This window comes from Salvelinus fontinalis, chromosome 1 (assembly GCF_029448725.1).
Source record: "Salvelinus fontinalis isolate EN_2023a chromosome 1, ASM2944872v1, whole genome shotgun sequence".
Classification (NCBI taxonomy): Eukaryota; Metazoa; Chordata; class Actinopteri; order Salmoniformes; family Salmonidae; genus Salvelinus; species Salvelinus fontinalis.
In genome coordinates this window covers 50,158,690-50,172,342 of record NC_074665.1, presented here as the reverse complement: position 1 = coordinate 50,172,342, position 13,653 = coordinate 50,158,690, and the positions used below count along the sequence as shown (strand labels likewise).

At 46.1% G+C, this 13,653-nt stretch overlaps 1 protein-coding gene across 1 annotated transcript in view; it reads left to right on the top strand.

Moving 5' to 3' along the window:
* Positions 1–13,413, top strand: part of LOC129857205 (B-cell lymphoma/leukemia 11A-like) — a 50,182-nt gene extending 36,769 nt beyond the window's left edge. Inside the window, exon 3 of the mRNA XM_055925236.1 lies at positions 7,876–13,413. Coding sequence (XP_055781211.1) covers positions 7,876–10,091 — 2,216 coding nt within the window. The 3' untranslated portion in view covers positions 10,092–13,413. The remainder of the gene's footprint in view (positions 1–7,875) is intronic.
* Positions 13,414–13,653: the final 240 nt, after the last annotated feature.

The window sequence follows — 13,653 nt, the reverse complement described above, 5'->3', positions numbered from 1 at the left end:
ATTTCTCTGTGTGTCTCTGTGTGTGTCTCTGTCCCTCTGTGTGTCTCTGTCTCTGTGTGCGTCTCTTTCTCTGTGTGTATCTGTGTGTGTGTCTCTGTCTCTCTGTGTGTCTCTGTCTCTGTGTGCGTCTCTCTCTCTGTATGTGTCTCTTTCTCTGTGTGTCTCTCTTTCTCTTTGTGTCTCTGTTTATCTGTGTGTGTGTGTGTGTGTGTGTCTGTGTATCCATGTTTGTTTGTCTGTATGTGTGTTTCAAAGGCATGTGCCCGGCATGTGTGTAAGCGTCCAATTCTGTCGTTTGGGCCGGGGCTGAATTTCCTCTTTCAAACCCCTGTCTTCCTCTGTGTGTGTGTGCGCTGTAATTTAGCTGCTCTGTAATTTGGCCTGTTGGTTTGGGGTTAAGTGGAGGCTGTGCTCACCACCATCAGTATACAGGGCTCTCCCAATGCTAGCAGAGAGAGAAAGGGAGAGGAACACACACTACTCTAAACACATATACACATATACACGCACACACACACACACAAACATATACAGTTCTCGGGGAAGTGGGGGAGAGCACTGTCTGTAACTCTGCAGGGAATCCTAACACATGGACAGAAGGTATTGATAATTCTGACACACACACACACACACACACACACACACACACACACACACACACACACACACACACACACACACACACACACACACACACACACACACACACACACACACACACACACACACACACACACACACACAGTATTGATATTTCTTCTCAATACAGACACCAGCCTTTATTAGAAAGTATAAAGTCCAACAGTATATGTAAAACCAAATCCATTCACACACACAAACAGTGTGTAACAGACCTACACATTGCGTGCAGTCAGACAGACACCAATTATAGATTGTGATCGTTGGTAATTCGGGCTACTGACTAGAGTACAATGCGACTTTAACGGACCACTTGAGCGCTGAGTCATTCCAATTTCATAGAAATCTGACTTGTTTTTGTAAATCACAAAATACTGTTTCTCTACAGTAGTGGAATGGAACAACACAGGTTTCTCAGAACATGTTGAAGAAGATGAATTGTTTGAGGTGTCTCACAATGACTGAATCAGGGTTTACTCAGAATGAGGTCTAGCTGAGGTGAAGAGGAAATGGCAGTTAGTATGGTAGTATCTTAGCTTGGCCTTGTTCTGATCAATGAGTCTGCTTTCATTCCGTTAGTCTGTCTGTGGTCGCGTTGATACGTCTGTGATCTTGTGTGTGTCCTCTGCATTGTAACAGCCATTACAGATGGGGCGTCAGGTGTGTGCAAATTATCAGCGCTACTAATTGGGTTTTCCATGCGAGACTTGTGTGTTCCGGGGATTACACTGGTAATGGGGAGCGGGAATTTGACATGAACATAGATTCCTGCATGAAAATCCAATGGAGTTCTCCTATCGGGATTCACCTTTCAACTTCACAGTTTTTACACCATTTCCACTGATTTGCAGAGGTTTAGGATATGGATCAGAAATGACTCTGGCAAAAAAAACGTACTTTCTTTTTCTCTTGTTTTTCTTAGTCCCTCTATCTATTGCTCTCTCTCGCGCTCTCTCTCTCTCTCCCTCTTGCTCCCCCTCTCTCTCCCTCTCCCTCCCCCCCTCTCTCTCTCCCTTTCCTTCTCTCTCTCCCTCTCTCCCTTTCCCTTTCCCTTTCTCCCTTTCTCCCTCTCCTCTGTGTCTGTGGACTATGTATAATAGACCGATTAAACGTTTACTGCAGTGGGCTAAATCAGGATCACACGGAGTGTTTCTTGGTGGTCTTAAACAAATCCCCTTTGAAACAATCGTATACACCTCACACACATGGTTATGGGCTTAAAGAAAATAAGACACCTGTACCCTGTCAGATATAGAGCTGAAATGTATTACATTTTGAGTTTGCATCCCAAAACTACACCTTAAATACATCACAAAAGACGGATGTTCAGCTTCAAAACAATAAGTAAAAAAATAAAATAAGTAACATTCCACCCAGGAGGCCACTAGAGGGCGATTTGGACATTTGACTGCAGGAAAGGGGCTACGGGCTGTTGTCTAGAAATGTTAGTTTCTGCTAGTGTCTTGCAGAGTGTGCCACACTGGGTGGTTTTCCCAGTTTTCAGTAGAGGCGATTCCTCCCTCCTCTCTGTTCCCTGGACTTCCCTGCTCCGGCTTTTGTAAGGGAACAAGTGTTGGTCAAACAGGCCTTTGTTTGTGGTTAGTCATTTGGCGCACCACTGAGAGTCTGGGCCAGGACAAAGACGTGTGTGTGTGTGTGTGTGTGTGTGTGTGTGTGTGTGTGTGTGTGTGTGTGTGTGTGTGTGTGTGTGTGTGTGTGTGTGTGTGTGTGTGTGTGTGTGTGTGTGTGTGTGTGTGTGTGTGTGTCTTTCTGTGGACTATGAGGCAATACAGACTGAACACGCGATGCCTGAGTGGATGGCTTTACGTAGTGACCAACAATTTGTTTATGATAGTGATCATAATAACCAGAATTATAAACAATAACAATATTCTTGGGGTTTCACAGAATTTAGTATTATAGAATATTTGCACCTTAATAATGTATATTGCAGGTATCACATCCCTGTGTAATTCTAGACCTAATGCATGGCACACTTTTAAGGTAATGTAATATATTTGCGGAGTTGGTCAGGGGTGAAGGGACATCCACACGTAAATATTTCAGGAGATCTTGAAAGCTTTAGCCGCTGATAGAATTCGCAAATTCTATTAGGGGACATTGTCCTTTCTCCCTGCCGTATTCCCTAATCCTGTTTCTGGGATGTTCCATTACCTCAATTACCATTATCTCACCCAGAGGTGGAATCTGCACTGCATAGCCAAGGACACAACAACACAGGGAGTGAGAGAGCCACGAATCGGAGGGAGGGAGCGAGTGAGTGACTGAGAGAAACTGAGAGAGAGAGAGAATGGGGATGGAGAGATAGTGAATAAGAGAGAGTAAGGACAAGGAGAGATGGGGAACAGGGGACAAAGGGAACTGTCCAAATGGCCCAGAGTTGAGGGATGTGTCAGCCTGGCCGTTTGTTCTGCTTGTCAGTGTTTGTGATGCGTGTTTGGGTAGTGTGTAGCGTGTGTAACGTGTAGAGTGGGGGTAGCGGTTTTGCATATTTGGTGAATGGGTGGGGGCATATTACATGTGGAACAGTTGGGAGTTTACATTGTCTTGGGTGTGTGTGTGCATGCACATGTGTGACATTGGTGCAGGTAGAGGATGTATGCTTGGTAAGATGGCAGATGAGAAATAGGAGACTGTGCGTGTCTGGGGCTCAGGCTGCCCAAGCTGTTTAAAGCTGGCATCCATCTTTGTTTGCTACTGCCACCCGTCCAGACGTAGCACAGAGATGTCTGCTCTCTATCATGATAGATATGGCATTACACACACTCTCACTCTCTCTCGTCTCTCTGTCTCTCCCTCTCTGAATTCCTCTCTCTGTTTTAAATAGAATAATATAATAATAATCCTACAAATTAAAAACGTGTGTATGATACTTTTTCAAGCAGTGCCATGATGTAAATCTTACTGCCTGGCAAATGCTGCCATGTCCCTGACAGGCGTTTGTGTGTGTGCGTGTGTTTTAGTTGGTGTATCTTCACAGCTTGGAACAGTGGAGTTATTTTAGGCCCTGTAAAGCGATCTGCTCAGAGTGGTGCATTTCCCCAGAGAGATGCAGTAAGCTGGGGAAGTTTCAACACACACACATTTCCTTCCATCCAGTCTCGTGTTTCATGACTCTCCACCTCTGTGTGTGTGTGCCACCTTCTCACATCTAACATCACCTAAATGCCTCTCTAGTGTCCTCAGCTTAAGGGGGTTTAGTACTTTGTGTGTGTGTGTGTGTGTGTGTGTGTGTGTGTGTGTGTGTGTGTGTGTGTGTGTGTGTGTGTGTGTGTGTGTGTGTGTGTGTGTGTGTGTGTGTGTGTGTGTGTGTGTGTGTGTGTGTGTGTGTGTGTGTGTGTGTGTGTGTGTGTGTGTGTGTGTGCCGATATGGAAGTAGGGATGTTGTAATATGTTAGAGTATGTCTGTATAGCTTGGTGCATTGTGGTCTATATGTGTGTGTATGTCTGTCGTAGTGTGTGGGGGAGCTCACTTTCTCTCTCTTTCTTCCTTTCTTGTTCTCTGATAGCTCATTGCTGGTTACATGGCTCTGACATTTCCCAGTGTTAAAAGCTGGCAGCATGTTACTGCCCTCTCATCTCGCTCTCTCACTCTCTCCTCTCTTTCTTTCCCTCATTCCTCTCTCGCCGTCTGCGATCGGGAACATGATGCTGCCAAGCTCTGCAGTTGCGGCCAACTACTGTCATGAGTGACGTGGGCTAAAGCCTAAACCCCAGCCACAGCTCTGTCCTAGGACGACCTCTGTCTGTCCGTCTGTCTCTCTCCCTCACACATTATGTCTCGTTAGAGTTGATCTGAGAGATGGCTGAATTAGAAGCAGGCTATGACGACTCTCGAAAGCCTACATTTCCAAACATTTCAACTTTTCCCAAGGCCCTTGCACATCAATAAATGGCTATGTGAGGAGAAACAACTCTAAATGGGAATGCAAATAACACGTAGGGGTTAGACCCTCTGCAGGTGGCAACAATTAGCAGACATTTCTGCCGATTCTAATTATCCATAATTTACTAGCTAATGCTGGACTTCCTCAACTGTAGGTGGTGACATATAAGTGTGTGTGTGTGTGTGTGTGTGTGTGTGTGTGTGTGTGTGTGTGTGTGTGTGTGTGTGTGTGTGTGTGTGTGTGTGTGTGTGTGTGTGTGTGTGTGTGTGTGAATTCTCCCAGTGGGTTAGAGCCACACAGAACACAAAGGGGTTTGAGTGTCCGGGGGAGGGTCCACCACTGAGTGGAGAGAACCACAGGCCCGTCTATGTCTTAACAGGATTATCCAACCCAACCGCCTACTGTCACGCCTTTCACTCACTCACCCCCCTCATCACACAGCCCAGTAGCGACTGCTGTCCTCTCACTCAGAAGCCTTGCTCTCTGCACATCTTCTTCCCTCGAACATTATATATCCAAGAGGTGACCAAAAAGGTTGTGTAAGAAATAAGTCACTCGGTGACACGCCACTCACACAGACACACAGACACACAGACACAGAGAACTCACACAGACACACAGACACAGAGAACTCACACAGACACAAAACAACAGAGAACTCACACAGACACAGAGAACTCACACAGACACACAGACACAGAGAACTCACACAGACACAAAAAAACAGAGAACTCACACAGACACAGAGAACTCACACAGACACAGAGAACTCACACAGACACAGAGAACTCACACAGACACAGAGAACTCACACAGACACACAGACACAGAGAACTCACACAGACACAAAAAAACAGAGAACTCACACAGACACAGAGAACTCACACAGACACAGAGAACTCACACAGACAGAGAGAACTCACACAGACAGAGAGAACTCACACAGACACAGAGAACTCACACAGACACAGAGAACTCACACAGACACAGAGAACTCACACAGACACAGAGAACTCACACAGACAGAGAGAACTCACACAGACACAGAGAACTCACACAGACACAGAGAACTCACACGGCCCACTTTAACTGATGGCTGTTTTTGGCGACAGTGTGGACCTTTTGTTTTTTTGGATGCGCAGGGTAAATTGCAGTTGGGGAGGGTAAAAGCTGTAAGGTAAACCATGAATCCCTTTTAGTGTTGTCGCTAATTCTCTGGTTTCATACTGCCAGTCATTAGCAGGAAAATGGAGGCTTCAGTGACTGACCCCTGTCTGTTTACCTTTTGATTTGATGTGCTATACCCCACTTTATCACAAATGTGCTTTTTATCTGGAAACGAATCCTCAGTCATTATCGCCAATGTGTCTAAGGCCTTTGACATTGTATTTACGCATCTATTTGTCTGGCAGGATTGCAGAGCTAACTACGTTGGCTCGTCATTCTGAGAGATAAAGTTGAATTTTTTTTTTTGCTCATTCATATTGACAATTACTTTCCTGTAGATATTTCCCCTTTTAGTGCAATGATATGACTTGTAAACAGTTGGTCTTATTATTCTCATCTGTTAGAACTTGATTCCCAGGCTCGTTTCGTCTCAGGCCTGTGTCTCCTGTGTTGTCTGGGAGTGGTAGAGCAATTAGTCTGAAGGGGAACCAACCTGTGGATGGCCCCTGGGTATATGGGCTGAATGACCCACTCACAGGTGGACCAGGATACCACAATACTGCTCCCTCTTTATTGCTGTGTTTTACCATGACTATCTATGTGTATAGTTACACATTTCAGAATTCATCTGATTATTGTCTAAATGTTTGTATATCTGTGTGAGTGTTTGTGCATGTGTGCGTGCGCACGCACGCGCATGTGCATGTGAGTGTGTGCACCTGTGGGAGAATCTGTGTATTTAGGCAGAGCATTTGAGCAGAAATCTTTATTAAATAATCAGTACTGGGTTGTGTGTGTGTGTGTGTGTGTGTGTGTGTGTGTGTGTGTGTGTGTGTGTGTGTGTGTGTGTGTGTGTGTGTGTGTGTGTGTGTGTGTGTGTGTGTGTGTGTGTGTGTGTGTGTGTGTGTGTGTGTGTGTGTGTGTGTGTGTGTGTGTGTGTGTGTGTGTGACTGTGCATGAGTCTGCATCCATATAACTGGTTTCATATTGAAAGGCTTTTCAGCGGCGGCCCGTTTCTGATCTAATCTTGTAAATGAGCTGATGGAGGAGCAGGCTGGGCTTAATGAAATGACACACGCGTTGTGAAGCGGACCACAGGTCCTTTACAGAGAGACATTCATTGTTTTAAATGTTCCTTTGTTGTCACAAGCGGCGGAAGACTTCACTGGGCCGCAATTGAGAGGGCGGTTCTAGTAATGCACAGCAAGAGGCTTTTCTTCTGTGTGTGTGTGTGTGTGTGTGTGTGTGTGTGTGTGTGTGTGTGTGTGTGTGTGTGTGTGTGTGTGTGTGTGTGTGTGTGTGTGTGTGTGTGTGTGTGTGTGTGTGTGTGTGTGTGTGTCTTTCTGTGGACTATGAGGCAATAAAGACTAATCTCGCTATGCCAGATTAGATAACTTTACGTAGTGTGTGTGTGTGTGTGTGTGCGTGTGTGTGTGTGTGTTCTTGCTTAAGTGTGTGTGTGTCACCATTCAGAGCAAATAATTATTACACTTGTATACTGTCTGTGTCGATATGACTTCAGTCTAAAATCAAATCAAATAGTAGAGGCATACATACATTTTTGGGATCGGCCCTAATTACTGTTGTAGTATCCGCTATGCTCAGTGGTGTTGTGTTTCTCTGTTAGGGGTTCTTTCTGTACATCAATGGGAGTGTGTTCTTTGCAGGGACAGCAGTCATTGTTTGCTCTGTAGCAAGCTGAGAGACTGCTTACAGTCAGCTGGGATAAAAGTGTCCCAAAGCAGGCTAGAGGAAGCTGTGATCCTCCACGCGCACACACACACGCACGCACGCACGCACACATGCACACACACACATGCACACACACACTGCGTGTCCGGAGTCCTTTAGCGAAAGCTGGTCATGTGGGGCATGACCTCGATGAGAGTTGCTATGTGTTTTTTTCTTCCTCTCTTCAGCCTTGTCTTTGTTAAGATTATCAGGCAGATAATTAAGATAGATTTACTCTATGATAGCTTTCTAAAAATATGATAATTTGATAAACCCGTAACACAGTGAAGGATTAAATGCATTCAAATGCAGCACAGCTGAATTGAGCTAAACTCTTTAACACATTTCCTTTGGGATCAATGATGTGTATTCATTAATAATTCATTGATTGTTGTTGTGAACATGAGTCTGACTCTGTGTCCCCCTGCAGGTAAGGAAGAGCCGAGTACCTACACCTGCACCACCTGTAAACAGGCCTACGGCAGCGCTTGGTTCCTGCTCCAGCACGCCCAGATTACCCATGGCTTCCGCATCTACCTGGAGAGCGAGCACGGGCATGGCAGCCCTCTCACCCCCCGCATGGGCAGACCTTCCTCCCTGGGTGGCGGCGCAGACTGCCCCTCGCAGCCACCTCTCCACGGTCTCCACCTGCCCGAGGCCAGCCCCTTCAGCCTCCTCCGCATCCCAGGATCAGGCTCGGGGGGCCGGGACGGAGGGGGTGGGCACCAGCGTTTTCCCCCGACGCCGCCGCTCTTCAGTCCCCCTCCACGCCACCACCTGGACCCCCACCACCGGAATCCAGAGGAGCTGGTGCTGGCAGCCCACCATCCGAGTGCCTTCGACAGGGTGCTGCGCCTCAACCCTCCCATGCCCCTGGACCCCCCATCGGCCATGGACTTCTCTCGCCGGCTGAGGGAGCTGGCGGGCAACACCTCAGGGTCCACTCCCCCCCACTCTCCCAACCAGCCCAGCCATATGCAACGGCTGCTCCAACCATTCCAGCCTGGTGGAGGAGGAGGTGGAGGGGGTGGCAGTGGGGGAAAGCCTCCCTTCCTGTCCACCCCCCCTCCCCTGCCTCCATCCATGCAATCCCCCTCGGGTTCCCATACCACCCCCACCACCCCACTGCCATCCTCAGGCCCCCAGCCCTCCACTCCTCTGAAGACCAAGTCGTGCGAGTTCTGCGGCAAGAGCTTCAAGTTCCAGAGTAATCTCATTGTGCACCGACGCAGCCACACAGGCGAGAAGCCCTACAAGTGTCATCTGTGTGACCATGCCTGCACCCAGGCCAGCAAGCTCAAGCGCCACATGAAGACGCACATGCACAAGTCGGGCTCGCCCAACGCCGAAAAGTCGGAAGATGGGCTCTCTGCAGCCTCCTCTCCCGAGCCGGGCACCAGCGAGCGAATGGGCAGCGCCAGCAGCGCCCTCAAGTCAGTGGTGGCCAAGCTTAAGAGTGAGAACAACCGCCTGCGCCGGGAGAATGGGGAGGAGGAGGAGGAAGAAGAGGAAGAAGAGGAAGAGGAGGAGGAAGAGGAGGGTGAAGAGGAGGAAGAGGAGGGGGAGGAGGAAGAAGAGGAGAAGGTGGATGGAGCTAGGAGGAACAACAACAGTTACCACTTCAGCTTGAGTCTGGAGGCAGCGCGGCACCATGAGAACAACGGCAGCATTGGGGTCGGGGGAGTTGGGGTTCGCCTGGTAGGAGGAGAGGAGAGTTCCATCCCTCGCTCACTGCCTGAGGTGATGCAGGGCATGGGGTTGGCTGCCAGCATGCAGCACTTCAGCGAAGCCTTTCACGCACACAAGCGCAGCGCGCTGGACCAAGAAAACCACATACACCACCACAACCGTGAGCACACACAACGCCAGCTGTGTGACGAGGACTCAGCGCTGGAGTCGGACCGTGGAGAGGGTGGCTGCATCTCGGCCGTGGCCATAAACGGGCGCGGCACGTCCCCCAGCGAAGCAGCCTCGGTGGGCCTCTCCAAGAAGCTTCTCCTGAGTAGCCCTAGCCCCCTCAGCCCCTTCTCCAAACGCATTAAGCTGGAGAAGGAGTTTGACCTGCCTACCCCCACCATCCCCAACACAGAGAACGTCTACTCCCAGTGGCTGGCCGGCTATGCCGCCTCCCGACAACTCAAGGACCCCTTTCTGAACTTCGGAGGGGACTCCAGACAATCGCCCTTCGCCTCTTCTCCATCGGAGCACTCGTCTGAGAACGGCAGCCTGCGCTTCTCCACCCCTCCTGGGGAGCTGGGTGGGGGGGTGTCGGGCCGCAGCGGGACGGGGAGCGGGGGGAGCACTCCCCACCTGGGGGCTCCGCTGACTCGTCCTGGCTCCAAGGAAGGCAGCAGGCGCACCGACACCTGTGAGTACTGTGGCAAGATTTTCAAGAACTGTAGCAACCTGACGGTGCACCGGCGCAGCCACACGGGCGAGAGGCCCTACAAGTGTGAGCTGTGCAACTACGCCTGCGCCCAGAGCAGCAAGCTCACACGCCACATGAAGACACACGGGCAGATCGGCAAGGACGTGTACAAGTGTGAGATTTGCCAGATGCCCTTCAGCGTGTACAGTACCTTGGAGAAACACATGAAAAAATGGCACAGTGACCGCCCCTTGAGTGCCGAAATTAAGTCGGAGTAGTGGGAGTTTCCCCTGTCATCAGCCCCCACCCCCCTCCCCAGTCCCCTGTAGATTCTCCCCTCTTCCTTTGCCAGTCCGATGGACAACGTGCTCTGCACCAGCACACCCCGTTTCCATTACTCGTTGAATGCATGATCTGTATCGGGGCAATACTATTGCATTGACGCAAAACTTCAAGCCTTTCTCTTGTGCAATAATTTACATGTTGTGTACTGTTTAATTTCTGCATTTTTTTAATTTTTTTTTATAATTAGACAGCATGCATGGTATGTTTTGGCTAATTTAAAAAAAAGAAAATGTCCCTGGTTGGTTAGTTGTTGAGTAAAATGTGTTGCTGTTTTCTTGTTTGGGTTTTTATTTTCAAAAAAAAAGAAAAGACAAGAATAGAAACGACCGTGCTGCATACATTCTGTAACACATATCATGTACAGTTTTGTGTTGTGACATGGAGGATGAACAGTCTTCAGCTCAACCCTCCCTGGACGACCTGGGAATCGCACTTAACCTTCATCTTTCTAAAAGATGTTCTGTCCCTATGGGGTTAAAACATAATGTAAGAATTGGCTTGATTACTTAACACAAAGCAGTGACAGCCTTTAGACTTCTTCAAAAAGAGGAGGATGTGTTAAGATTTGAATTTGTACTATCGTTTGGTAAAACAAAAAAAAAAGTGTGCCTTTAAAATATCTTGAAACTGCATTGGTTAATAATCTTCCTATCTGCTATAAGCTTGGGGTCACGGCTGTATACTGGACAAGGGTTGAATCCACCCAGAGGAAAGGTTCTTGCATCAAGTACCTGACTGCTAAAGTCGACTGTGACTTACAAGATGAACTGATAATGCTAATACAGAAACTTTGGAGAATTCTGGTTAATCATCATTTAGCTACCTATTACATGTATTATAGTGTCTTCACATTTTCAGCAGGCACGGTACAGGCAGTATTGTGTATAACTGCATTGTTTGTGTATTTTCTTTCTGGTGCGGAGGTACTGAACACAAAGGTACTCTGTAATGTACAATCCTAAATTCGTGGGGACTTTGAAATGTTTTGTGAAGACATCGAGCGTTGACATGTATCTACAGTAGCACAAACGTTTGATGCTGCTTGGATATTTCAGAGTGTAATCTCCCAGCACACTGTACAATATGAGGGCCTTCGAATGAATACAAGCTGGTCAAAAAAGTTACACAGAATTAGAAGCTAACAGAATGGAGTGCTTTTGGGGGGGGGGGTTTCTTTTTTTACGATACATTTAAATCTTCTATCCATCAATGATGATTAACTATGAATTGCCTAAACTTGAAAGGAAGAAAAAGATTATTTAAGAAAGGCCATTGTACTCATGCCAGCGCTCTTGAAAAGAAAGAGTGGAGATTAGACAAAATAATCATACATCGGTTTGTAATAGAGGGCAGAGGTACTTTTGTTTTCTTTCTGTTTTGTACTGTTTGCTGTTTGTGTTGACGTGAAAGGAGAGTTTTTTCCTTGTTGAGTTGCAGACGTCCACCCCGGTTGAGGGTGAAATAGCACTTGTCACGCTGCCTCAGAGTCTGTACAGATACTCTAGCGTTGTCTAACGTTGGTACAACGTCTGTATAGCGGTCAAGTCTAAAGTTTGACTGTCATTTATAGGACAAAAAAGAAGTGCACTGTTCAATTTTCCCAGTTTACAGGTATACGCTTAAGGGAAAACTTGCTAAAATGCTGACCGATGGCTAGGGGTTCCATTGTTTTACATAGTGACGAATACAGAATCTGTTGCCAGCCACTCCATCCTTGACCCTCATCCTTCACCTTTGACCACCTCTGACCTTTGTTGTTTAACCCCAGGAAACGCCAGCAAAGCACTCAGTGCTGTGACTGGGTAAAAGCTCCCTCAGCTAGATGACAAACTTGCTGCTCACACTGCAAGATTTTTTTTTTTTGTACAAATCTTCTTTTTTTGTATAAATATGAAAATGTTTTTTTTTTAAATAACACTTCATTATCTTTAGGGGAAACTGTATTTAAGTTTGTCGTTGTTTCTCTTTTCCTCTCTGTCTTGGTGGTTTTCAAGACTCGATCACAGTATATATAAAATGGAGAATAAAAACTGACTTTTTATTTTGCCTTGGCTCTTCGCGGCTCTTCAGGTTGAATAAAATTTGCATTGGGGAAAGGTTTAAGATGATATATGAATATATAATAGAGAACTTAAATATAGGAAGATGCACACATGTCAATTCCAATGCTTAAACACACTTATGGTCTTCTTTTCTGTATTTCTAGAATGGTATTTGAATTCAATGTTCACTTAGAGTAGGCACTATAGTATTTATATTGAGGCTCGTATTTTTAACTGTTGCTTGTTCTCTCTACAGGTATTTACGTACCTTTTTTGGTAGTAAAAAAACAAAACAAGCTGCCACAGTTTATTTTTTTAATTTGGCAGGATAATATAGTGCAAATGATTTGTATGTTTAAAAAATTTCATAAAACCCAATAAAAAAAAGAAGTACGCGACATTGAGCGCAGTGGGCCATAAAATGGCTGCCACGCTGCGCTGGTTCCTGCTCACAGGTTGTACATATCTTTTTTAGTTTGGTTTGGACCTCCTCCCCCTGCTGCCATTCTGTATGCAGTAATGCAAGCTGACGTCGGGCTGTTCTGTTGTGTGCTTCTGTCTTTCCCACCTATCCCACCTGACTACATTCCAACATTTTAACAAAACAAAAAAATTACTTCATATGCAGTACATCAATTTAAAAAAGCGTCAGAATAAATGAGTTAAAAAAAAAAATCTATGTTTTGCAGTTTTGTTTTTCATTGCCAAATACTAAATGGTGCTTTATATTTAGATTGGGTATACTTTCATATGCAAAGCATATTTAAAAATGAAAATTAATTGGAGACGCGGAGAAGCCTGCTTGAGTTGAGCCGTTTTTTGTAAATGGCAATGCGGAATATTTTGTTATCAGCCTTTTCTATTCTTGTTCTGAGAGCTGTTTGTTGTAACTTGAACTTGAACTTTATCTTTTACTATGGGAGTTGCTATTTATTATTACCTATATGCTCTGTTTAAAATAGAGACATGGAAGGGACATTTTTTTGTTTATTTTTTGTTATAATATTATTTCTTTATTTTTTAAAGATTGGCCGGAGGTCATTGGACAAACTTAGCTCTTTTTGTTGTATTTGTTTCTGATCTCTGTTCAGTTGTATTGGGGAAACCACTGTCTTTGTTTTCTGGCAGTTGTCTGCATTATCCTGTTCACACACCCATTTTGTCCCTTTATTGAAAAACAATTAATTAATAAAAAAAAAAAAGAAAGTATAAATATGTTGTTTGTGTGTGTACATCCATGCGTGTGTGTGTGTGTTCATAGGTAAAGCAGCTTTAGTGGCGTGGCTGTTGACAGTTTGCATGCTATATCTGAGCACATACATGTTACATACGTGTCACTCCTCAGTGGGGCGCAAGCGTCATAGAGTGCTGTTAGTGTCCCCTCCCTCCCTCCCGCTCATCCTTACCTTTTGTTTAACTACTTGCCACTGCCACCCCCAACACCACTGCCACC